We start from the raw sequence: 27,988 nt of genomic DNA, 5'->3' as shown, positions 1-27,988 counted from the left end.
CCAGAATTGTCTGTCGGTCGTATGTGATCACAGAGTGTTCACGCTTTGAGCCAGCCATGAAATTGACAGAAATGACGGGTGTTTTTTGCCAAATCGCTCTACACTCCCAAGAGCGTTAGCATAGCCGCAGCATCGCCATGCGCCGCCATCTTGCCTTGGGTTCCTTCCAAGGTTTCTCATTGTATCCCACTGGGTTGAGTTTTTTCTTGCCCTGATGTGGGATCTGAGCTGAGGATGCCATTGTGGCTTGTGCAGCCCTTTGAGACACTTGTGATTAAGTGCTATATAAATAAACTTTGATTGATTGATCATTAGATTTAGATTCAACATGTATTATTTAAATATAGACTCAACATTTGATGTCAACCTTTAAATGTGAAGAAAATTAGCTAATTGTGAGAAAAGTGAGCTAAATATATCAGCTAGCAAAGCGCGATTGAATTTTTGCATACAACGCACCATACAGTGGTGGATGTTAGACACCTTGCACTCTTCCACCTTCCTTAGTTCCACTTGAGGATGCCCCACAGGTGCTCAATTAGGTATAGAAACACACCTGATCACTCCATCACCAATTGGCATCTTGGTGGTGTTTGGGCTCCTCAAAAAGTTGGACAATTGCCATAAGCGCAGCAATCACCAAAATGATTCCCGAGCGCGGCCACCGCTGCTGCTCACTGCTCCCCTCACCTCCCGGGGGTTGGAACAAGGGGATGGGTCAAATGCAGAGGACAAATTTCACCACACCTAGTGTGTGTGTGACAATCATTGGTACTTTAACTTTACTTTACTTTAACTCTGCTTTAGAATGTACATGTACAATATGTTGGAATTCATGTTTCCCACAGTGAACCGCAGCTCTGTCGTGAGGGCAGCTCTCATGCAGCCCCAGACTTTAACACTACCACCACCGTGATTTACTGTAGGTAAGATACAATTATATTGCTCCTCAATTGTGTTGCTTCATTTTCAGTGGATAGTAAATCTATACTAGACACATGACTACTTTAAAGTACAGTATACTCATGTTTCCTTTTTGATTAATATTGTCCTTTGAAAAAATACACTGTAATAAAAATGGTATGTTTAAGATTTATGATGTAGAGTGGTAAAATATCAGAAATAAAGTGATGAAAAATATTTTTTTGGTGACAGTGAAATATATTTTGTGAACTATTGCTCATTTGAATGCATTTGAATAAAGTTAGTATGGAATTTGTATAGCTCTGTCTTCATATGAAGGAAATGTGATACAAATGTTGTACAAATGAACATGCAGTTGTGGTCAAAAGTTTACATACACAAGTTGTAAAGAACATAATGTCATGGCTGTCTTGAGTTTCCAATCATTTCATTTCATTTCATTTCAACAACTCTTATTTTTTTTTGTGATAGAGTGATTGGAGCACATACTTGTTGGTCACAAAAACATTCATGAAGTTTGCTTCTTTTGTGAATTTATTATGGGTCTACTGAAAATGTGACCAAATCTGCTGGGTCAAAAGTATACATACAGAAATGTTAATATTTGGTTACATGTCCCTTGGCAAGTTTCACTGCAATAAGGCGCTTTTGGTAGCCATCCACAAGCTTTTGGTTGGATTTGTGACCACTCCTCTTGACAAAATTGGTGCAGTTCAGGTAAATTTGTTGGTTTTCTGACATGGACTTGTTTCTTCAGCATTGTCCACACGTTTAAGTCAGGACTTTGGGAAGGCCATTCTAAAACCTTCATTCTAGCCTGATTTAGCCATTCCTTTACCACTTTTGACGTGTGTTTGGGGTCATTGTCCTGTTGGAACACCCAAATGCGCCCAATACCCAACCTCCGGGCTGATGATTTTAGGTTGTCCTGAAGAATTTGGAGGTAATCCTCCTTTTTCATTGTCCCATTTACTCTCTGTAAAGCACCAGTTCCATTGGCAGCAAAACAGGCCCAGAGCATAATACTACCACCACCATGCTTGACGGTAGGTTTGGTGTACCTGGGATTAAAGGCCTCACCTTTTCTCCTCCAAACATATTGCTGGGTATTGTGGCCAAACAGCTCAATTTTTGTTTCATCTGACATCACATGGACAAAGGTAAGACTTTCTGGAGGACAGTTCTGAATGTTTTGAATCATGAAGTGCAGTAAGCAAAATTCTGATTGCTGCCTGCATTTGTGAGCAGGACAAGGTTAACAATATACTGTACAATAGACAATATCATGTAAAATCATATTGTTTATTCATTTAAATATTTGTTAAAAGAGCTCTAATAAACTCTAGCTAACAAATGACTCAGCCATCATTGATACTTTGTGTGTGTGTGTTACTGACTCAAATACAACTCTTGTTCTAGTCACAGTCAAACTCATCACCAGTGACAACACTTGCCATATATCAAATAAATAATGACGATGACACAATTGCTTTGAAACTGCAATACAAACACTAGACTGTTGCCGACATAACAGGGAACACTGAAAAGTGGCAAGTTTAATATGAAACACAAATGTTTTCACTGTAATGTGCATGTGGCAAAAAAGTGGCATAGGAATAAATATAGACAAAATACTTTGTAGTATGTAAGGAGACATATAGGTACATGTTTTAAGTCATGTTCCTAGATCTGTTCTGACAATATAATTGAATATGTGTCCAAATAATGGAGTATTTTTAATTACAGTATGCAAGTGAGTAATAACCTGTGATTAATCATGGTTAATCCAAATTCAAAAGTGTGATTAATCTGATTTAAAAAAAAAAAATTGACAGCACTGATCAAATGATAAATAAATGTTTGCAACAGGCTTGTGCAAAACTCCAAACTGAATTGGGAATTGGGAATGTCTACCGAATTCTAATTCATTTATATGAATTTGAATTAAGGTTGCAAACCGAAAGTGGAATTACAGTTCATCAAAATTTACAACTAAAAAATTCCCACGGACATTTTGATGGGCCTGCTATCTGTGCCCTGGACCTCTGGCCGGGGGTCGCCCGAAGCCGCCGTGCTTTTAAAATGGTGCTGAGTGTCGGAATCCTTGAGTTGTAGGTGTAACTGTACAAAATGAGCCACAGAGCTAGCCTAAAACCAGACCTGGGCAAATTAAGACCCGGGGGCCACATGCCCCCGGGCATTGAGCTTTTCAATCTGGCCCGCCGGACATTCCCAAATAATTTTTTTAGATCTTTAAGCTGGAAAGTGTAGCTGCCATTATGATGTGCAGTGATGTTTTCTAATGACCGTAAGTCTTCAACTATACCAAGTATTTCAATGGTTGGAATCTGCGCTTATGGATGATATACTAGTTACTATGGTCATCTAATTAGTTACTATGGTCATCTAATTAGTTACTATGGTCATCTAATTAGTTACTATGGTAATCTACGTCACAGCAGCTCAGACGAGGCACCAAGCAGTGTGGGCGGGAAGCGTTTCCACAGACGCGGAAGGAGATTTTCACAACAAAGTTCTAAAGCTTAGTGATATATAGAATAGAATAGAATAGAAAGTACTTTATTGATCCCTGAGGGAAATTCAGCAAATATCATATATATCAGATGGTAGGTGGGTTTATTTTGTACCCTTCGCGTTCATATTTCACAGTTTCTTGCATTTTTGTTGCGTTTCACTTGATTGTAAAATTTGTCGATCGAAAGGGGGTGTGACATTCATATTTTGCCAATATTCAGTGTTTTATCGTTCATAGAAAAATGTAAAATTACATTACGTTTTTTAAGGCGGTCTGTCATAACGTTTTTAGAATTCAATCAGACACATTGTGAGGTTTTATATTCGTGTTCCTAAAAATAGATATACCGGCCCCCCACACACATTTTTTTCTCTAAATGTGCCCCCCGAGTCAAAATAATTGCCCAGGCCTGCCTAAAATAGTAGCCCGTTCACATAAAAATGCTAACACTTAGCATATGTGCTAACGATAGCATGATAACAATCAGCATGATTCATATACCAAGTTATACGACTCAAAGGCGTATGGCTGCGGGAATAGGAAAAAAAAAAGTGTACATTTAGATGAAAAAGTTAGCATGCTTAAGTTAGCTTGCTATTGTTTGCATGCTAACAGTTAAAAAGTGTCACATAGCAAGTTACGTGACTCTGTGTTAAACGGTTGAAAAACTAGCTCAAAAAGTTAGCAAGCTAACGTGCGCATGATAATAGTTAGCTTGTGTCACATACCAAGTTATATGACTCTAAGGCAGGGGTGTCAAACGTACGGCCCGAGGGCCGGATCAGGCCCACAAACAGGTTTTATCCGGCCCGCGGGATGAGTTTGCTAAGTATAAAAATTAACCTGAAATTTTTTAATGAAACAGCTGTCGCAATAGCAATTCTTTGTATCTTTGTAGATGATGCTTCATATGTACAAAATAAACCACGTTAGTACAGTTAGTACATGTCAGTCGAGAAAAATGAGCAAACTACATAAATAACATCCTGTAATTTGATTTTGATATAATTTTTTTATCTTGATAGATTGAAAATTAACACCAATGAGTTGACAGATGAACATTATCACATAATTTATTCAGAAAATATAAATAACGACAAATAGATAGAATACTATTAACCGCAACATGTAAGTGTAAAAAACCCCCAACAACATTATGATTTGTACATTTTCAGATAGAGATGTCCGATAATGGTTTTTTTGCCGATATCCGATATTCCAATATTGTCCAACTCTTAATTATCGATTCCGATATCAACCGATACCGATATATATAGTAGTGGAATTAACACATTATTATGCCTAATTTTGTTGTGATGCCCCGCTGGATGCATTAAACAATGTAACAAGGTTTTCCAAAATAAATCATCTCAAGTTATGGAAAAAAATGCCAACATGGCACTGCCATATTTATTATTGAAGTCACAAAGTGCATTATTTTTTTTAACATGCCACAAAACAGCAGCTTGGAATTTGGGACATGCTCTCCCTGAGAGAGCATGAGGAGGTTGAGGTGGGCGGGGTTGAGGTGGGAGGGCGGGGGGGTGTATATTGTAGCGTCCCGGAAGAGTTAGTGCTGCAAGGGGTTCTGGGTATTTGTTCTGTTGTGTTTATGTTGTGTTACGGTGCGGATGTTCTCCCGAAATGTATTTGTCATTCTTGCTTGGTGTGGGTTCACAGTGTGGCGCATATTTGTAACAGTGTTAAAGTTGTTTATACGGTCACCCTCAGTGTGACCTGTATGGCTGTTGACCAAGTATGTATTGCATTCACTTGTGTGTGTGAAAGCCGTAGGTATTATGAGATTGGGCCGGCACGCAAGGCAGTGCCTTTAAGGTTTATTGGCGCTCTGTACTTCTCCCTACGCCCGTGTACCACTCCGGCGTTTTAAAAAGTCATAAATTTTACCGATAATTTCCGATATTACATTTTAAAGCATTTATCGGCCGATATTATCGGACATCTCTAATTTCAGAATGTGCTTGTTCTATTTTCTAACAAAGAAAACAATCTGAAGTTGTCTTTATTTTTAAGTTATCGTGCCGTGATTTTACTAGTCCGGCCCATTTGGGTGTAGATTTTTCTCCATGTGGCCCCCGATCTAAAATGAGTTTGACACCCCTGGTATAAATTTAAAAAAAAATCATTTAAAATAAAAAATACATATTTGTATAATTCTGAAATTGTGCACAAGCCGGCTATGCCAAGCTGCCTGACAGTAGCTGAAAGTTTAGAAGTAAAGCTCTTTTCTTAAAGTGTGTTTCAGATCAATGTGATACTCCTGCCCAGGACACTTGCTGTTGTGTTTAAAGACGGCTCCATTCACCTCCAGGTGAAGATCCACCAGGTGTCTGCTCCTGTCAGAACAAAAACACGTGTTCAGGCTCCTCTTAAAACAAGAATAACGTATTTTCCATCTGTGAGGAACATCTACCCCCGCTGGCCTCTGTGCATGGCGTCCGTCAACGCCTTGAGGTAAACGGAGCGATGTCGTCCTTGCTGCAGCTGGTCTTCTCCAGTCCAGCAGTGACTCCAGAACACATCTGCACGCGACGGGATTGAACTGGGACTCGACGGACAAACACCTCCGTCTGTCTCCAAATCCTCATCCCGTTGGTCCAGTCTGGCGCAGGGCTGGAACTCCGGGACCCTGTAACCCTGGATGAAGAAGAGTTTGGGCTGGTCGACCAGCGCGGAACACACGTCACCGGCGAACAGACGGCTAAGATCATCGAGCGGCAGGCTCTCATCGTAGGAATCCGTGGCCAGGAGATGAGTGGCGGTGGTGCGGCTAATGATGCAGCAGACGAAGCCATCGCCCTTGAGCGCCTTACTTCCCTGGGATAGGCCTCTGAGCACTGAAACCGTCTGAGCAACACTGAGGTATTTGTGCAAGGTCACGCTGAAGTGCAGCGATTTAAAAGTGTGCTCCAGCATCTCTGAGGAAGAAAAAAAGTGACCTGAATGACACTCCAGAACCATCTCCAAATGTCAGACCAACATTAATATTCATGTATTACTCATTGATGAATTGTTTGTCCACTAACTGCTCATTACGTCCCCTTATTGAGCAAAAGGGACTTTTTAATGTTCTACAGTAAACTGCAACCAATGTGGCCTCGCTTTTGAAGTCATGTAATGCCAAAAAAGGTCAAACTCAGACATGTTAGCTACCGTATTACCGGACTATAAGGCGCACTTAAAATCCTTTTTTTCCCCTCAAAACTCGACAGTGCGCCTTATAACCCGGTGCGCCTAATGTACGGAATAATTCTGGTTTTGCTTACCGACCTCGAAGCTATTTTATTCGATACATGGTGTAATGATAAGTGTGACCAGACGGCTGCGTTGACCCTGGATCTCAGGAAACAGAGTGGACCGACACCAGCAGATGACATGGCACCCCAAACCATCACTGATGGTGGAAACTTTACACTAGACTTCAGGCAACGTGGATCCTGTGCCTCTCCTGTCTTCCTCCAGACTCTGGGACCTCGATTTCCAAAGGAAATGCAAAATTTGCTTTCGTCAGAAAACATGAATTTGGACCACTCAGCAGCAGTCCAGCTCTTTTTTCCAGGGTCAACGCAGCCGTCTACCAGCAAGTTTTAGAGCACTTCATGCTTCCTGCTGCTGACCTGCTCTATGGAGATGGAGATTTCAAGTTCCAACAGGACTTGGCGCCTGCACACAGCGCAAAATCTACCCGTGCCTGGTTTACGGACCATGGTATTTCTGTTCTAAATTGGCCCGCCAACTCCCCTGACCTTAGCCCCATAGAAAATCTGTGGGGTATTGTGAAAAGAAAGATGCAGAATGCCAGACCCAAAAACGCAGAAGAGTTGAAGGCCACTATCAGAGCAACCTGGGCTCTCATAACACCTGAGCAGTGCCAGAAACTCATCGACTCCATGCCACGCCGCATTAACGCAGTAATTGAGGCAAAAGGAGCTCCAACCAAGTATTGAGTATTGTACATGCTCATATTTTTCATTTTCATACTTTTCAGTTGGCCAACATTTCTAAAAATCCCTTTTTTGTATTATCCTTAAGTAATATTCTAATTTTGTGACACACGGAATTTTGGATTTTCATTTGTTGCCACTTCAAATCATCAAAATTAAATGAAATAAACATTTGAATGCATCAGTCTGTGTGCAATGAATACATATAATGTACAAGTTACACCTTTTGAATGCAATTACTGAAATAAATCAAGTTTTTCAAAATATTCTAATTTACTGGCTTTTACCTTTATATTATCACACAACTTTTATGCTTAAGTGCCGTTGCTATAGTTATTATCAATTGTGCTGAAGTTGTATTTTTCTATCTGTGCAAAGGACAGCTGGCAATCCAAAAGATTGCAAGTCGTCTCGTATCAGTGTTATGTCCAGACTCGGCCTGCTGACTGCCAAGGCCGAACATCGAGTACCGTGACGCAGACAAATCAGAGACAGGGCGATATCACGAGTGTCAGAACATTTGCATTTCATTAATAGTCATATATTGTGTCTAACTGGGGCTGTTGAGATTACCCCCTTCCCACAGCGACAGCCTCTGTGATGTAACCAGGGACCTCCCAAATAAATAGAGGAGCATGTGGGCAGGATTTTAGAGCGTAGTTTGGATCTGTAACTAGAGTACAGCCCATAAACGTCTCTGCTCATTGAGCCAAATTGAACTCTGTCTCTGCATGATTCCTTGCTTCTTGTCTGTTTAATAGATGTCATCAGTGTTTGAACCTGACACTCCACACGTGTTCATTCAGAGTTTTGATGCATTCAGTGACAATCTACAATGTAAATAGTCATGAAAATAAAGAAAATGCATTGAATGAGAAGGTGTGTCCAAACTTTTGGCCTGTACTGTATAATGCAGCTGGGATAAGCTCCAACACCCCCCGCGACCCCGAAAGAGACAAGCGGATGAAAATGGATGGATGGATGGATGGATGTATAGACTTACAACGTGTATTTAAAACGTTTATGGAGGTTTTTTAGAGCCCGACTCCCGTTGGCTTCATTGTTAGCTGACTTTTGCTAACATTTATTTACAGGTTAGGATACATATTAAAGAAAAACATGTGTGTGCTTGTCTCACATAAGGATTTAATGTAAAAAAAAGTGCAGTTCTCCTTTCAGGTATATCAGGAAAAAGTAGAAACAGCCCCATCTGCTGATCTGGTGGGGCACTCACGCTAAGTGTAATTTCAATGTGGAAGCAACTATTATATTTATGTGTATGTACAATGCTGCAAATGACCACAATAACAAAAGGGACTGCAGAGATAGCGTGTCTTACCTCCATCATTACCCACGCAGTCTATGATGACACACAGTCCTCTGGGCTTACTGCTAAATTTGTATTTGTTGACGTGACTCTAAAGCACACATGCAGACAGAGACTATTAGAAATACACTACAGGCTGGGATATACTATACAATGTAGGAGCAAAAGTCTGGACAAAAGTCTTGGGACACAACTATTTGGACCAGATGCCTTAGGTCCTCATTAATTGTTATTCTGTATCCAATATTTGTTTTCAGACATTTTGGGGACAGTTTAGGTAAAGCCCATTTTCTGTTCTAGCATGACTGTCCCACGGCGCACTTAGCAGGGTCCATAAAAGCTATCTTAAATGAGTTTGGTGTGGTGCAACATATCTGGAAACATTTCTAATATCTCTCTAAATTCATACTTGGGTGTTCCAATACTTTTGTCCATATATTTCACATGTCTGACTCTTATATTACCTGGCAGGTCTGCTGTACTTTGGTCTCAAGCATATTTGTGTTTCCTGGAATCAAAAGTAATGTGACATCAGTGACAATTTTAACTGGACTTATTTTGTCCATCATTCACAATCCCTATGTTGGACAAGAACACATATGTTTTCCTTTTTTTATGTTTTCTACATTTTCAATATCTGGCAAGTATGAAGTGGCTAACAATGAAGCTAATGGGAGTAATCTATTGCGCCCATAAAGCCCTCTAAAAACATTCAAAATCCACCAACAATACTCGTGTGACCTGAATATTAAGAAAGCATTAGCGATATTTTTATTACAACACTGAAGAACTACTTTAAGCATGGTCGTGATCCCAAAGAGGTAACTAGCTTTTGATTGATTGATCGATTTAAAGTTTTATTAGTAGATTGCACAGTTCAGTACATATTCCGTACAATTGACCACTAAATGGTAACACCCGAATAAGTTTTTCAACTTGTTTAAGTCGGGGTCCACGTAATCAATTCATGGTACAAATATATACTATCATCCTAATACAGTCATCACACAAGTTAATCATCAGAGTATATACATTGAATTATTTACATTATTTACAATCCGGGGTGTGGGATGAGGAGGGTTTGGTTGATAACAGCACTTCAGTCATCAACAATTGCATCATCAGAGAAATGGGCATTGAAACAGTGTAGGTCTGACTTGGTAGGATATGTACAGCGAGCAGTGAACATAGTGAGTTCAGATAGCATAAGAACAAGTACCGGTATATACATTAGAAATACATTTGATTATTTACATTTGGTTATTTACAATCCGGGAAGGTGGGATGTTAAAGGGGGGAGGGTGTTAGTCAAGGGTTGAAGTTGCCTGGAGGTGTTGTTTTAGTGCGGTTTTGAAGGAGGATAGAGATGCACTTTCTTTTACACCTGTTGGGAGTGCATTCCATATTGATGTGGCATAGAAGGAGAAGGAGTTTAGACCTTTGTTAGATCGGAATCTGGGTTTAACGTGGTTTGTGGAACTCCCCCTGGTGTTGTGGTTATGGCGGTCATTTACGTTAAGGAAGTAGTTTGACATGTACTTCGGTATTAGGGAGGTGTAGCGGATTTTATAGACTAGGCTCAGTGCAAGTTGTTTTACTCTGTCCCCCACCCTGAGCCAGCCCACTTTGGAGAAGTGGGTAGGAGTGAGGTGTGATCTGGGGTGGAGGTCTAAAAGTAACCTGACTAGCTTGTTCTAGGGTGTTTGGAGTCTAGATTTGAGGGTTTTGGAGGTGCTAGGGTACCAGGAGGTGCAAGCGTAATCGAAAAAGGGTTGAACGAGAGTTCCCGCTAGAATCTTCAAGGTGCTTTTGTTGACCAGAGAGGAGATTCTGTAGAGAAATCTCGTTCGTTGGTTGACCTTTCTGATTACCTTGGTTGCCATTTTATCACAGGAAATATTAGCCTCTAGAATGGAACCTAGGTAGGTGAACTCATCTTTCCTGGTGATAACAATGTCACCCACTTTTATAGTGAAGTCACTGACTTTCTTGAGATTGATTTGGGACCCAAATAGGATGGATTCCGTTTTACCTAAGTGTATGGATAGTTTATTGTCAGCGAGCCATGTGCAAATACTAAGGAGTTCAGCACTGAGGATTTTTTCCACCAGCTTATGCTGCTATATTGACATATTGAGCAGGCGAACTGCTGCGTCCCCTCTGAGTTAGTGAAAGTAAATTCTATATTATAATCATAACTCTCACCTGGATAGTAGAAGGTTGTGGTGTAGAACCGATAAGTTAGTAAACTTTGACATTCAATTTAGAACCGGCAGCTGTTTTTTTTTTTACCTGGGTGGATTATGATTAGTTCTTCATCTAAACGGGACGATACAAACATCCTATCAGTCAGCATCCCAGTTAGAGCAGCCATTGTACTTGGGTTATACGGTATACCGGTACTGGTATAGTATCACGGTACTAATGAATCAAAATGTTTTATTTTATTTAAGGACAAACTTGCAATAAGAAACATATTTTAAACGTACCGTAAGATTTGTTGTTAAAATAAAGCCAATAATGCAATTTCTTGTGGTCCCCTTTATTTAAAAAAGTACCGAAAAGTATCAAAATACATTTTGGTACCGGTACCAAAATATCGGTATCGGGACAACATTACATTGTACAATAAGTGATTGTTTTATTAGGGACTAAACAGCGGAGAAAGCCCCACAGGGGCAATGCAGAGCACAGCTAGGGCCCTATTGGACACCTACTCAGTGGCCTAGTGGTTAGAGTAGTGGCCTAGTGTGAGTTCAAACCCCGGCCGAGTCATACCAAAGACTATAAAAATGGGACCCATTACCTCCCTGCTTGGCACTCAGCATCAAGGGTTGGAATTGGGGGTTACGGTAAATCACCAAAAATGATTCCCAGGCACGGCCACCGCTGCTGCCCACTGCTCCCCTCACCTCCCAGGGGGGGATCAAGGGTGATGGGTCAAATGCAGAGGACAAATTTCGCCACACCTAGTTTGTGTGTGACAATCATTGGTACTTTAACTTTAACTATTGAAATTGTTGTGTGCTTTTTTTCTATACCTTTTTGAATTCCTTAACATGCACAAAAAGTCCCCATCATTTGCAGGCGAGTCAGGTATGGTGAAAATGTTTATATTTTGGGGGTACCAAAAATAAAATTTCAGACATGGCTCACGAGCACCACCTTTAATATTAGGCAAAAATAGCCCCTATTACCAGTTTCACATATTGACACGAAAATCACAGTTGTCTATCATGACGGGACGCACATAAAAGTCTCAGGAACCCATACCTGAAACCCAACAGGAAGTCAGCCATCTTTGGGTGAAAAAAAGGGGTCGTACTTTAGCAAACTTCTTGTTAGAATAATTATGTGAAAGTTATCACACAACTCTTATGCTTAAAGGCCGTTGCTATAGTTATTAGCTATTGTGCTGAAGTTGTACTTTTCTATCTGTGCAAGGACAAAAGTTGTTATCAGTCATGGCATATGAGGGGTTGCCTCGCCGCAAATATTTTGTTTGTCATAGCCCACAAACAGCAAAGGACTTCAAAGAACTCAACGAAGATAAGACGAAAGCACGCAGACGAAACAGAGCCAAGGCAATCACAAGGCCCCCAGCACATTCCGTCACGTATTGTGCGTACTGGAAGCTGCTTTGCATGAAATGTGTGGCCACTCCTTTTAGAGGCGGCCTCTGTGATGTAACCAGGGACCTCCCAAATAAATACGGGAGCACGTGGGCTGGACTTTAGAGCATAGGTTGTTTCTGTAACTAGAGTACAGCCCAAAACGTCTCTCGTCATTGAGCTAAATTGAACTCGGTCTCTGCATGATTCCTTGCTTCTTGTCTGTTTAATAGATGTCATCAGTGTTTGAACCTGACATCTTCTCCTGGGGACTCTGACCAAATTAACTATAGTTAAAATTACAGATACTGCACATCAACTGCGAACTAATTTTTCCAACGCCATAAGATCTACTGCGCTTTAGAAGATCGGATCTTCTGCCTAACTGAAATTAAGCTTTCAGGTCGGGGTCTAATCATGCCTCAATGTTAATTTAACACTGCTATCACCCCGTTGGGGTGAACATTTATGCCAGTCATAACTTCTTTCCACATGCTCTGATCTTCCCAAAATGTTTGATGGTGGGTTGGAGTATTGGGTGCAATGCAACTGCATTACTACAGTGCCACCATCAATGCCCCCTTGTGGGGAGAAATTATAACTTTTATAATTTCTTTATAATCAACATTGTCAAAGTACTCACCTGACTTTTTGTACACCTTCAGTTTGTTGGCCAAGTCTACCCGGCGAATGTGTACTAAACATTCCTCCAGAATGTCCACTCTTTGGGATGAAACTTCACCCAGGTGCTCTAGTTCTATAACAATGTCCAGAAAGTTCTGCCAGAGAGAAGTAGGCAATATTTAGCACAGGAAGTGAATGTGTTCTGGAATGCTATGATTAAATCAATCAAAAATGTTGTTTTGGCTTAGTCACAACAACAAATATTCCCACCCACACAGGAATGTACCAGAACGGACGTTCAATCACCTTGGCTTGTTCACTCCTCTTACGCCCTAAGATGTTGAACAGCAGGAACTTAAACATGATTACATCGTCACTGGTCATGTCCTCACTTAATTGAGTCATCAGCACTCTGCAAGAATAGGAGTCACATTCACATTTCATAGGCAAACACACATCTGTCAACTGCCTTTGATAAATACTAAGCGGTGTAACCACACATACAAACAACAACATTTGATTGGCAAATTTTGCATAAACCCCTTGGAAAAATGTGCAACGTGTGTTGTTTTTAATTGTGTAAATACTGGTGCAATACATGCAAATCTACTTGCCCCTTCACCTTTGTTTTAGTATTTCTATTTAGAACTGTGTGCATATGCCATTTCTATGTATAGTGCTTCCCTCCAATCCCCTGACGAGCAGGGAAACCTGCAAAACAGGCTTGTAGGGATGATATAGCCTCTGTGTTTTTTCCTGACCTAATGTATATATATATTTTTTTATATTTTTTTATTTTATGTTTTTTTTTGGCCAGATTTTAAACCCCTCTTCTGTCATTAAAATCTTCTGTTTAGGAACACTTCGCCTTCCTGGTGAAATATGTAAACGGGCATGTGGAGAATATGATAGAAGTAGGGATGCAACATATGAAACCTACATATCACAGTTATTGTGCTCTTTTAAACCCCTTTTCTGTCATTAAAATATTCTGTATAAGAACACTTCGCCTTCCTGGTGAAATATGTAAACGGGCATGCGGAGAATATGATGGCAGTAGGGATGTAAAGTATGAAACCTACATATCACAATTATTGTGAGCAAAATTTCCCGTTTATTATTCTCATGGTATTCTTGAATGTGCTCAAAAAGAATTTACACTTGTACACACATAATCTTACCCACGTTTTTTTTTCTTTAACCAATATCTAATAAATCGACAATATACTTGATTGACAAAAGAAACATTTAATGTTGTTCTGGCTTCTTAGGAGCCATATTATTTTATTTAAGTGTTTGAATGTGGGATCTGAGCCGAGAATGTCGTTGTGGCTTGTGCAGCCCTTTGAGACACTTGTGATTAACTTAATCCCCTAATGATTTTTATTATGATGTGGTTCTTTGGTCAAAATTTCGCATGGATTATTTTTTACAGAATGTCTTCAAGCCGCTTTCCGACCGTCTCTTCAGGATGCGCCGTTTAGTGGGCTGTCTGAGTTACGTGCCTCCACTTCGACAGTGTCTTCTCCTGCCATCTTTGCTGTAGTTTTTGGCGCTTCCAAATCGAGACTACTGACAGATTGACTTTGTATTAGAAATACCAACAGCAGAGTCTGCCCCACAGAGAATAGAGGATAAGAAGGAGCTTATTGACGACATTGTCAGACTACAATGGCGGAGGCGCGCAGAGAACTTTGGGTAAATATCATATATGGATAATCCGCTGACGTCACAGGTCAGAAAACATCAAAGCGCAGAGCAAATTCCAAACGGCTCGTTTGGTGGAAGTATTAAAGAATGCAAGATCGTTTTATAAATCCTATCTTGCTGATTGTATTGTACCATATGTCCCGGCAAGAAATCTGCTTATTAGTGATTCCCAGAGCACAAAAAAAATCTGCGGGCTATAGAGCGTTTTCTATTCGGGCTCCAGTACTCTGGAATGCCCTCCCGGTAACAGTTAGAGATGCTACCTCAGTAGAAGCATTTAAGTCCCATCTTAAAAGTCATTTGTATACGCTAGCCTTTAAATAGACCCCTCTTTTAGACCAGTTGATCTGCTGTCTCTTTTCTGCTCTGCCCCCCTCTACTGCGTGGAGAGGTTATTAGGTGACCACAGGTGATGCAGTAGCTGTTCAAAGTCGGGACCCGGGGTGGACCACTCATCTGTGCATCAGTTGGGGACGTCTCTACGCTGCTGACTTGTCTCCACTCAAGATGATCCCCTGCTGGCCCCACTTTGGACTGGACTCTCACACTATTAACTAGATCCACTCCACGTCCATTGCACCGGTCGCCCAGGGGTGGGGGTCCCCACATCTGCGGTCCCCTCCAACGTTTCTCATTGTATCCCATTGGGTTGAGTTTTTTCTTGCCCTGATGTGGAATCTGAGCCGAGGATGTCGTTGTGGCTTGTGCAGCCCTTTGAGACACTCGAGATTTAGGGCTAAATAAATAAACTTTGATTGATTGATTTAAATTTCTCCGCAATGCTTCCACACTTTGAACATTTTCGGGACTTGTGCAAAACCCAAATACACAACAGCAGGTACCCAATAGTTAAAGGCCTACTGAAACCCACTACTACCGACCACGCAGTCTGATAGTTTATATATCAATGATGAAATCTTAACATTATAACACATGCCAATACGGCCGGGTTAACTTATAAAGTGACATTTTAAATTTGCCGCTAAACTTCCGGTTCGAAACGCCTCTGAGGATGACGTATGCGCGTGACGTAGACCGGCGAACACGGGTATGCCTTCCACATTGAAGCCAATACGAAAAAGCTCTGTTTTCATTTCATAATTCCACAGTATTCTGGACATCTGTGTTCGTGAATCTGTTTCAATCATGTTCATTGCATTATGGAGAAGGAAGCCGAGCAAGCAAAGAAGAAAGTTGTCGGTACGAAATGGACGTATTTTTCGAACGTAGTCAGCCACAACAGTACACAGCCGGCGCTTCTTTGTTTACATTCCCGAAAGATGCAGTCAAGATGGAAGAACTCGGATAACAGAGACTCTAACCAGGAGGACTTTTGACTTGGATACACAGACGCCTGTAGAGAACTGGGACAACACAGACTCTTACCAGGATTACTTTGATTTGGATGACAAAGACGCAGACGTGCTACTGTGAGTATGCAGCTTTGGCTTTTTTTTGCGTATGTACGTAACTTTTTAAAAATATATAGGCTTTATGAACCTTGGGTTAGGTGAACGGTCTTTTGGGCTGAGTGATTGTGTGTGTTGATCAGGTGTTTGAATTGTATTGGCGTGTTCTATGGAGCTAGGAGCTAGCAGAGGAGCTAGGAGCTAGCATAACAAACACGCAGGTGTTATTATGCAGGATTAATTTGTGGCATATTAAATATAAGCCTGGTTGTGTTGTGGCTAATAGAGTATATATATGTCTTGTGTTTATTTACTGTTGTAGTCATTCCCAGCTGAATATCAGGTACCGTGAGTATGCAGCCTTGGCTGCTAAACATTCAATAACTTGACCGTATGTGCGCGTCACGTACGTAACTTTTTAAAAATATATAAGCTTTATGAACCTTGGGTTAGGTAAACGGTCTTTTGGGCTGAGTGATTGTGTGTGTTGATCAGGTGTTTGAATTGTATTGGCGTGTTCTATGGAGCTAGGAGACAAACACGCAGGTGTTTTTATGCAGGATTAATTTGTGGCATATTAAATATAAGCCTGGTTGTGTTGTGGCTAATAGAGTATATATATGTCTTGTGTTTATTTACTGTTGTAGTCATTCCCAGCTGAATATCAGGTCACCCCCGGCTCTCACAGCATCTTCCCTATCTGAATAGCTTCAACTCCCCACTAGTCCTTCACTTGCACTTTACTCATCCACAAATCTTTCATCCTCGCTCAAATTAATGGGGAAATTGTCGCTTTCTCGGTCCGAATCTCTCTCACTTCATGCGGCCATCATTGTAAACAATAGGGAACTTTGCGTATATGTTCAACTGACTACGTCACGCTACTTCCGGTAGGTGCAAGCCTTTTTTTTATCAGATACCAAAAGTTGCAATCTTTATCGTCGTTGTTCTATACTAAATCCTTTCAGCAAAAATATGGCAATATCGCGAAATGATCAAGTATGACACATAGAATAGATCTGCTATCCCCGTTTAAATAAAAAAAATTCATTTCAGTAGGCCTTTAAGGAACCTTGGTTTTGCATACGAGGGCCCCTTTAAATGAGCGGTGTTTGCTTTTCTTATTGTGTATTATTGACTTAATAGTACTAATATAACAGAAGAAGGAACTTGTTTCAATATCACGTTTTGATATTGTCAAACTGCCAATAGCATTCACCATGAATAAAGTGACAAATGTACAGTTAATACAGGGGTGTCAGAGTCATTTTAGCTCAGAGGCCGCATGGAGGAAAATCTGTGCACACGCGGGCCGTACTATTAAAATCATGGCATTAAAACTAAAAAATAAAGACAACTTCAGATTGTTTTCTTTGTCTTACTTTGGCCAAGAGTAGAACAAACACATTCTGAAAATATTAAAATAAAAATATAAAAAAAGACCGGCAGCGGTAAAGTTTAGATCTATGAAGGGAAGAAGAAAGTGAATGAATGTTTATAACTGAATACATTTACATATGCATAAAAATGTGTTTTCTTTTGTATTTTTTTTTTTTACGAATTAAGTAATGTTTATGACAAACTTTTTCCAAAACACAATATAGAATATGAGCTATAACAGGATAATGCATACATTTATCATTTGTTTTGAAAACGGTTACAAAAAAGTGGGACCCCAGAAATGTTTATGACTTGATGGGGTCCCTGGGACCCCATTTTGAAAATTCCTAGCGCCAACACTGATGGAGTATTGGTGCATACAAAACAGCAGCAGGCGGCTGTGGCCTGCAGGCCGGTTCTAAGGCCATGTCTACACTAAGTCATTTAACCCCTTAAAACAAATAATTATTTAATCTAAGCCCCGTTTCAGCCACAATAAACCAGCGTTTAAGGTCCCCCTCCTCGGACAAATTTGTACACGGATAAGTGCGCCGTGCATTTCTTGAATCTCCGGCACTTAGCTTTGTATGGACTCATTAATCGTTTACAAACTGAGTTCGGAGAGGAAGTGACGTCAGAAAGAGCGCGCCGCAGCCAGCTTCATAATAAAACGGTTTTGTAACTTGGAGCTAATTACTGGAAATATGAAGGCAAGTCATCCAGACATGCCCGTGTTTCTCATTCTTCTACATGTACAGACGCTTGTTGAAATCACACATGGATACCTTAAGAGAAAGGGATGGCAGCTATTTGGGATACAACACTTCTCAGACGGCAAGAGAAATTTCGAATGTCTGGGTAGCTGTGATTCTACTTACAGTAGCGAAAAACTTTGTCCATTTGTCAAAGGAGAGTCAACTTTACTTCCTTAACGTAAATGACCGCCATAACCACAACACCAGGGGGTGCTCCACTAACCACGTTAAACCCAGATTCCGAACTAACAAAGGTCTTAACTCATTCTCTTTCTATGCCACATCAATGTGGAATGCGCTCCCAACAGGTATAAAAGAAAGGGCATCTCTATCCTCCTTCAAAACCGCTATAAAAGTTCACCTCCAGGCAGCTACAACCCTAAACTAACACCCTCCCCGGATTGCTAATAATCAAATGTAAACAATCAAATGCAGATTCTTTTTCTTATGCCTTCTTATCTCTCTCTCTCTCTCTCTCTCTATGTCCACTACTTGATGTCCATATCCCCACCCCCCCCCACCCCACCCCCCTCCACACTCCTGATTGTAAATAATGTAAATAATTCAATGTGATTTTCTTGTGTGATGACTGTATTATGATGATAGTATATATGATAGTATATATCTGTATCATGAATCAATTTAAGTGGACCCCGACTTAAACAAGTTGAAAAACTTATTCGGGTGTTACCATTTAGTGGTCAATTGTACGGAATATGTACTTCACTGTGCAACCTACTAATAAAAGTCTCAATCAATCAATCAAACGAGAATGCGGGCTACCGTGGATGTGATAAAAAAGGTAGCGTGTGCTTTGTATTACCTGGTCGTCGAGGGAAGACTAACTACGGAAAACGGCAAATGCATTTGGACTGGCAAAGCAGACTGTATCAGTTATTGTCCGCCATGTATGTCGCAGACTCAACATCTAGGTCCAGAGTATATAAAGTCACCAAAAAGGAATGGACAATGAAGGTAAAGGCAAAAGACTGAGGAGTGTCCTGACCACATATCTAGATACCTACTTTGATTGTTTACGTGTGTAATAAAGATTTGATTAACTTATGAAGGCTCAGGTGTGATTCACTACAATAGGGCCCACAGTACACTGGATTCTAGTAAATTTAAATACCACAACACTGGATATTGTTCAAATAAGTTACATTTAAGAACTTGCACACAGAGCAACACTGGAGGTGACTATGACGTGCGCATTTTCCGCGCATGCGCGTTAGGTCGTATTACGGGGTAGGGGGTCTTAAACTGTGGCATTGTTGTGTGTGGACAAGGATAAGTTTAGGTGGGATTTACCCTGGATAACCTTATCCGGCTTAGTGTAAACGGGGCCTAATACTAATCAAATATCATCCCGGGGCCCGTAGATAATTCATTCGCGGGCCGTATCTGCTCCGCTGGCCTTGACTTTGACACCCCTGAGTTAATACATGTGATCACTCATGGATGATCAGTATAGGAATCGGCAACATAAATCCCCAAAAAGCTAAGTTGTTTCAAGCATTTCATATTGTTTTCTTAGCTATTATGATCATTGGGTACCTTAAAATATGAAATGTCTCACCTGAATCTTGGTAGAACCTGCCAGGACCCCATATTTCTCTGCACCGCATCCCTGCTGAAACCAAACACCTTCCTCACAATGTCATATCTTCCCAAATGCACCAGGAGCTCTAGCAGAAACATATTCCCAGCTGTGCCATAGCTCATGGCTCTGGAGTAGAGTGTCTCTTTCAAGCAGGCCGCTGTATTATCTTTGTGCAAGCTTTCACACAAATACAACACTTCCTTGCGTTCGTTGCGGTTGAGAGCCTCTAATATTTCATCAATTCTCTGACTCGTCTCTATATCTGGAACGACCTCTAATGAAGGAACTGTATTGAAGCATTGGAGTTGATAAGTAGCCATTTTTGGTAATTCTGGGAACAAACACAGAACACAGTCATGGTTTCAAGTACTGTACAGTCAACAATAACAAACGCCAAACTTACCTCGTAATAATTGTCTGATGTCAGCGAATGTTAAAGGCGATAATTTTTAAAAGGTGGTGACTTTCCTAACAGAAAATACTGAAACTACTGTCAAATGAAGAGGACGTATGTCTACCCACAGTGCTATTCGGAAAGTACATGAAGTCTTATCGGAAGTTCGAAGAGGAAGTGTCTGTATGGAAAGTGATAACTAAGGGGCGGGGTTTAGGTTATACAACAAAGTAGGCGTAATGGAAACTATGCAGCTCAGAAAACGTCGTGCGTACGTTTACGTTTAGAAACTAAATTATTTAAATAAGATTACAATTTTAGCTCGGAAAACACTTCATTACCAGAATGAAATAATGATTTCTCAGGGATTGCCAAGGCGGAAATAGTCGCCACCTAAAAAATACTTCATTACCAAAATAAAAGCATAATTTTTTAGGGCTTCCCAACGCGGAAGTAGTCTCCACCAATCAGAGTACAGTGGGGCCAACTCCTCAGTAAGGAAAGCAGCCATTTGCTGTCGTGAAAGTCCAGTCGCAAGGTGACGTCAACGTCTCGTTTGCATAATTCATTGCAATTGACGCTGCAGAAAAGTACGATTAGAACTGCAAATGACCTTTCTGCTTTGTAAAATACAATTTTGTTTTGCATTGTTAAATGTTAAGAGTGTCAAATTTTATCAAAACAATGGAGGGTAAACTGTTTCAATGATTTATATTAGCTTGACATGACAGTGAAAAAATACTGTATTCATTTTTACAACTCGCGCTGGTAAAAAGTGGTAGCTTTGCGCATGCGCATTTAATTTTTAGGAGGTGCGTGGGTCTGACTGACATGATGCCAGCCAGCTTGATGTTCAACTTTTGTCACCAGGCACGTGCACACATAGGGCCCTATGGGTGCTTGAGCCCCTGCCCTTTTTTGCCTCGTCTTAAAAAGTGCCCTCTGCCTGTGTGAGTGTGTTTTTTTTTTCTTTAAACAACATTAATAAATTCCTGTCAGGGATGTAAAAAACCCCAAAAAAACCTCCACGTTTTCTTGTAATACGGGGTTGTTTGAGCCTGCCGCTTCGGCCAGAGAGAGAGAGAGGGCGAGTGAGTGAGTAAGTGAGAGGAGAGAGAGCCAACTGCGCCCCTGAGCCGGAGACGTGACAGTGGAGCAACTTGAACCTGTGAGTTATGTTATGGTCTAGTCGCCGTCCACTTATTCAGCATCTAATATGGGTAATATTGCAGAAAAACGCTGTATTATTCTATTATTCAATGTGTCAGCTTCTGTTTTTGCCGGACGTCGGAGCACGGCGCATCAATTGAGCAGCCACATCAAGTCCGCACAGAGCAGAGCGGATCGTGCGGGACAGGAAGTAGTGAACAAAATACAAAATAAAACACCGGGTTAATTTTCAAAACAAAATGCACTGTGTTTACGGCGGATCACATTTCTCTCACAGTAGATGTTTAGATATAAAGTTTATTGTGACTTTGCTATTACTGTGTGGGTTAACAAAATAATAATAATAATATTAATGATAATAATGATAATAATAACAATAATAACAATAATAATAATGATAATAATAATAATAATTATTATTATTATTAATAATAATAATAATAATAATAATTTCAGCATTCTGGGGATATAAGATGTAGGTTATCTGTTAGGAATATTACCATCTGTATTTAAACTTGATTCATGTTGATTATGCCTGCAGCACAATGCCAAAAAAAGAACGTATACAGAAAAGGAAGGAGAAGGAGCGCCAGGAAGCAGCTAAGGGTAGCAGACCTCTTAATGCATGGCTAAAATTGATGATTTCACTGCATTTCATGGAAGCCCTGAATTTACATTGAGGAGCATATTTGGGTATGGGTGGCCTCCATCCTACAGCCCTCTACTGGCCCCTGGTCCATATTTTTGGCCCTGTATTGCGTTTCAGTTGTTTAGTCTGAGCATTATTGAAAAAGACCATAAGTTACAACTTGATGGTGTTTTCATCAAGTTAAGGGAAGAAGGACAGATTTTCACAGTGAAGTTTTTTCCATTTGGGTATTTATTTTTGTATTTTTTTTCAGAGTTCATGTTGCACTGTTCAATGTTCAATATTAAAGTGCTTATCTTAAACAATAAATAGCCTAATAATAAACCAGTGCTTTGTTGCTTTTCATGTCTTCCAAGCCTATGATAATGTGAATTAACTCATTATGACAATAATTTGTTGACACAAAAGAAATGGCAATCACTTTTACCTACAAAGGACACACAGCTAAGTAGTTAGCTTCCTATTAGCAAATTAAATTTTACATTAATTTCCATATTGTGTAAAGGACCAAAAAAAATGTTCTGCCCTTTTTTGACTTTGAGCCCCTGCCCCTCTATAATCATGTGCACGTCCCTGTTTGTCACACACAGACACACACACACGCACACACTATTGTATTTGTTACCTTCTTGAGACCTCCGAAAAATGCCTACCTCTTTAGAACCACCATTTCAAGATATATAAAGATTTGTATTTACAACATTATGCAAATATAAAAAAGGTAAGTTTTTTGTAAACTTTTCTTTTTCTTAGAATTTTTTCTTTGTAATTGGTTTTTAATCGTTATTATTTACTTCAAGTTATTACAGTATGTCTCTATATACATTTAAAAAAAAAAAAATTTGGCAAAAAGGGGCACATTTCAATTTCTTACACACACTTGTTATTTCATATGTTGACCAGAGGGGGAGCACTTTTATGACCGACACACAGTCAATTTGAAAAATCCCTCCTTTTTGGGACCACCTTCATTTTGATAGATTTCACCACCAGGGGTGCAAATGAGATCTCTATTTTTTGTTTTTTGTGATGTGCTTAAGGCTGATGACAGATGAGTCACGGACCACAAATGGCCCCTGTGCCACACTTTGGGCAACCCAGCTGTAGAAGCTAACTGTTAATAGCCACTATAGTCTTAGTACCGTAGTGTATTTGTTCATCCTACGGTCACATATGGGACGCCGGTTGTCTTACGTCAGCACCGGGAGTCGTAAAATCAGCTGTTCACTTGGCGGGTTTTTCCGGGGATGAATAGGGAAGTCCTTCTTTAGCTGCCGTCTTGTTTTATCATATATTGCTGCCTTTGTACCGGTCAATGTTTACTTTTTAAATCAACAAAAAATCCTGACTTTGGAGCAATGTTTACGGACTCTAGTATTTGGCTCTCTATTAGATGCAATGGTTTTCCATATTGGGACCATGATTTCGGTCCTAACTGGTTCACCGGTCTTCATATGGAAGGTACTTCTCCTTGTTGATGTCTCAAGAAGGGTAGCAATACAAGAACACACACACACACACACACACACACACACACACACACACACACACACACACACACACGCACAGACAAGGTGAGTAAATAACTGGGGCTTTGTATAGTAGGCAAATTAAATTCAGTGATGTACTTAAGTGACAGTAAATAAACAATTACATTTAAAATTCCAGTCGAAACTTCAGGTTTAAAATGTTTTTGTTTTTTTAAATCAAAATGCATGCAATGGTCAGGCTCCAGCACCTCCCGCGTTCCCGAAAGGGTCAAGCGGTAGAAATTGATGGATGGATGGGTCATGCACAGTTCAGTTATAACTAATGAAACTAACGAAATTAAACTACTTCTCCTGTTGGAAAGTGAAAACATTTCAAAATGAATCCGTGAATATGCATTCTCCTGATTCCTGATTTGAGTTTAACAGTGTAGAATGGCCTTGAACCTAGAAGACTTTTTTTTTTCTGCAGTAAAAAAAACTATTCAAAAAACATTGCAAATATTATTTTCCAATTATGATTTTTTTTCTGTGTAATTCAAAGCATTACAGAAAGGGAACTTTAACAAATAAGTCTCAACTATCTTAATTGAAATTGTACTTATAGTCATAAGCGCCAATCTACATTTTTGCCAGTGGGTGCTCGGACGGGCGGCATATCTGACGCTACTTTTCTGAGCATGCACGGTTTTTGCTTGGTGGTGACTCCATGTTTGAAATAAACTGAAACTGAACTGAACTGAAATAAAGCAACAAGATAAGTATCCCACACTTCTCTTTTTATACAGTAAATGTGTAAAGCAGACATGGGCAGCTATATCAACAATATAATTTGCCTATGAGTGCCTGGACAAGACAGATTGAAAAAATCAATCAATCAAAGTTTATTTATATAGCCCTAAATCACGAGTGTCTCAAAGGGCTGCACAAGCCACAACGACATCCTCGGCTCAGATCCCACATCAGGGCAAGAAAAAAACTCAACCCAATGGGATACAATGAGAAACTTTGGAGGGGACTGCAGATGTGGGGGAGTTTAAGTCAATTTTCAAAGATCAAGAAACCAGTTCTCTTGGGCAATGTACTTACTTTTAAACTGAATTATTACTTAATTATTTTAAATTATTTCTTTTTTTATATAATATTTATTTATTCATTTGGTAGGGAAGTCATAATACAAGTACTGAGAAAACAGACACCTTGTGTCACCTCGGGATCTTTCTGTGGGGAGTTTGCATGTTCTCCCCGTGACTGCGTGGGTTTCCTCCGGGTACTCCGGCTTCCTCCCACCTCCAAAGACATGCACCTGGGGATACAGGAAAAGCAGTAGAAAATGGATGGATGGATGGATGGATAAAAATAAAAATAAAAAAAATATTTAAAAAATTACAGAAAAATAACAAAAGTAAAACAATAACACCCTCTCCCACCCCCGTCCTACATTTCAGTCACAGTGGGTAGCAGTGTATTGCCTTCCTCTTCACCACAAGCAGATAGAGAATCACAATAACTGATTAAAAGGAAAAAAAAAAAAAGGTAACAAAAAAAATGTAAATCACAAACATACAGAGAAGTGTCACCGAATAAAAACAACAGCAACAAAGAAAAAAGAGTTGAGGTAAGTGAAAAGGTTCATTGTCAACAGTGAATGTCACATTTATCCTATAGTGTCTTTAATTTAGCTATGTAACTAAATATGCAGCCCCAGGTCAAGTCAAATTGTTTTGGTGTACCCCTCAGATTAGGCCTGAAGCGTTCAAATAAATATTTGTCACTTCGGGCTAGTAAGTCTACATAGTTGTGAAATATGCGCTCCCTCCCTCCCTGCTCATTTTGCTATATGTCTATCTATCTATCTATCTATCTATCTATCTATCTATCTATCTATCTATCTATCTATCTATCTATCTATCTATCTATCTATCTATCTATCTATCTATCTATCTATCTATCTATCTCTCTCTCTCTCTCTCTCTCTGTCCGTCCGTCCGTCCGTCCGTCCGTCCGTCCGTCCGTCCGTCCGTCCGTCCGTCCGTCCGTCCGTCCGTCCGTCCGTCCGTCCGTCCTTCCGTCCTTCCGTCCATCCATCCATCCATCCATCCATCTATCTATCTATCTATCTATCTATCTATCTATCTATCTATCTATCTATCTATCTATCTATCTATCTATCTATCTATCTATCTATCTATCTATCTATCTATCTATCTATCTATCTATCTATCTATCTATCTATCTATCTATCTATCTATCTATCTATCATCAGAGAAGGGTCTCAAGATCCACCAGGGCAGGAAAAAGTGTCTGAGAGAGCTTAGCGAGGGGCCTCGCATTGACCACTACTTCCTCAGAGGTAGGGCAAATCAGTCGAGTGAAGCCCAGCGGCAGGATAGTCACCACAGTCCACAGGGTATCACAACCCCAGACGAAGCTCAATCAGGCACAGATTCAACAACGAACGTGAGTCCAGAGCCACTCAACCACAGACAGCAGTAGAGAGGAAGATGAATGGACGGAAGCCTCAAATCTTGTGGCCTAAATCCTGCCAGAAAAAGGAGTGGGAAACCACAGACACAGACCTTGTCCATCTTTTAGAAGGTCTGAAAGGGTGTGTGGAAAAAAAGCTGGACAAGATTGGAGAGATTATTTACAGCTATGGAGCGGAGAGATTTGGGGTGAAAAGTAAGAACCTTACGACACAGACGGAACCGTCAGCCCCTCTCAAGTCCAGGAGACAACAAGAGATTGAAAGACTTGTGAAAGAAAGAAGGGGCCTGCGAAAGCAGTGGAAAAAGGCCACAGAAGTGGAAAGGAAAGGACTTGAAGCACTACAGGGCGACATCAAGCAGCGACTTGCAACACTGCGAAGAGCAGAATGCCTGAGAAAGCAACATAAAAAGAAAGAGCGAACGAGGACTGCCTTCTACAGAGATCCTTACAAGTTCGTCAAAGACCTCTTTGTCAAGGAGAAAACTGGAATCCTCAAAGTACCCATAAGGGAACTAGAGGAGCACCTGAGGAAGACCTACTCGGACAGCCAGAGGCATGTGCCAGCCAGCATTCCAGATGATGTGCCACCAATCGAACCACCTGAGCACCAGTTTGAAACGAGGCCCCCCACATGGAGAGAAGTTGAGAGCACTGTAAAGCGGGCAAGAACAGCCTCAGCCCCTGGACCCAACGGCGTCCCATATAGGCTCTATAAGAACACTCCAGGCGTCTTGAAGTACCTCTGGAAGCTAATGAAAGTGGTGTGGGAAAAAGGAATTATACCAAAGGCATGGCGAAGAGCAGGGGGATCCTGATTCCCAAAGAGAAGAATTCCTCAACCATCGACCAGTTCCGCCAGATCAGTCTTCTGAATGTGGAAGGAAAAATATTCTTCAGTGTTGTGGCCCACAGGCTCTCAGTATTCTTGCTGAAGAACAACTATGTTGACACCTCTGTGCAGAAGGCAGGGATAGGTGGTTTCTCAGGATGCCTGGAACACACAAATGTCATCTGGCACCAGATACAGACGGCCAAGAAGGACAAGAAAGACCTGCATGTGGTTTTCTTAGATCTTGCCAATGCCTTCGGGTCAGTGCCTCATGAAATTCTATGGACAGCGTTCAACTTCTTCCAGGTCCCTGAGGGCATCACAAGGATGGTCAAAGCCTACTTCCAGGACCTCCAGTTCTGCGTCACAGCACAGGCCAGTACAACTGCCTGGCAGCACCTCGAGATAGGCATAATGGCGGGCTGCACCATCTCTCCACTGGCGTTTACCATGGCAATGGAGCTCATTATTCGAGCATCCCGATGGGTGGTTGGAGGGGAGCGGTTAAAGAGCGGGCTGCGTCTTCCTCCAATAAGGGCGTACATGGACGACATGACAACAATAACAACAACAAATGCATGCACCAAACGCCTGCTGGATAAACTCCAGGGAAATATCAAATGGGCACGAATGGAGGTTAAACCAAGCAAATCCCGCAGTATCTCCATCATCAAGGGCCAGCTCACCAATGAGAGGTTCCACATCAACAACGAGCCAATACCAACAGTTCTAGAAAAGCCTATCAAAAGCCTTGGCCGCTGGTATAGCGCAGAACTCAAAGACTCCAAGCAGGTGGACCAACTCAGGCAGGATACAATCAGTGGCCTCAATCAGATCAATAACACCGCTCTCCCTGGGAAGCTGAAACTGTGGTGCTTTCAGTTTGGGCTGCTGTCCCGTCTCATGTGGCCAATTTCCATCTATGAGGTAGCTCTATCCCATGCCAATCGGCTGGAGAGGCTGGTGAATGCACAAGTGAGGAAATGGCTTGGACTGCCAAGATGTCTTCAGCGTAGGCCTGTATGGCAACGGAGCCCTCTCCTTACCGATCTCAAGCGTGGTGGAGGAGTACAAATGTGCCAAATCAAGGCTGGAAATGACTCTCACAGACTCCCGGGATCCATT

The 27,988-nt window shown here is 40.9% G+C and overlaps 1 protein-coding gene across 2 annotated transcripts; it reads right to left on the bottom strand.

Moving 5' to 3' along the window:
- Nucleotides 1-1,449: 1,449 nt before the first annotated feature.
- cflara (CASP8 and FADD-like apoptosis regulator a) lies at nt 1,450-20,430 on the bottom strand. 2 transcript variants are annotated; one of them, XM_062070061.1, is made up of 8 exons: nt 20,248-20,428; nt 19,821-20,175; nt 13,294-13,399; nt 13,007-13,142; nt 9,217-9,260; nt 8,765-8,843; nt 5,895-6,399; nt 1,450-5,817 (listed from the first exon to the last, which is right to left on the bottom strand). In XM_062070061.1, the coding sequence occupies exons 2-8, from the start codon at nt 20,162-20,164 to the stop codon at nt 5,691-5,693; spliced, it is 1,341 nt and encodes a 446-aa protein (XP_061926045.1). In that variant the 5' UTR covers nt 20,165-20,175; nt 20,248-20,428; the 3' UTR covers nt 1,450-5,690. The 2 variants fall into 2 exon arrangements, with proteins under 2 accessions (XP_061926045.1, XP_061926046.1); XM_062070062.1 differs by lacking the exons at nt 8,765-8,843; nt 9,217-9,260 and having other exon boundaries at nt 20,248-20,430.
- Nucleotides 20,431-27,988: the final 7,558 nt, after the last annotated feature.

Source organism: Entelurus aequoreus, linkage group LG14, assembly GCF_033978785.1.
Source record: "Entelurus aequoreus isolate RoL-2023_Sb linkage group LG14, RoL_Eaeq_v1.1, whole genome shotgun sequence".
NCBI lineage: Eukaryota > Metazoa > Chordata > Actinopteri > Syngnathiformes > Syngnathidae > Entelurus > Entelurus aequoreus.
This window is presented reverse-complemented; position numbering and strand designations above follow the sequence as displayed.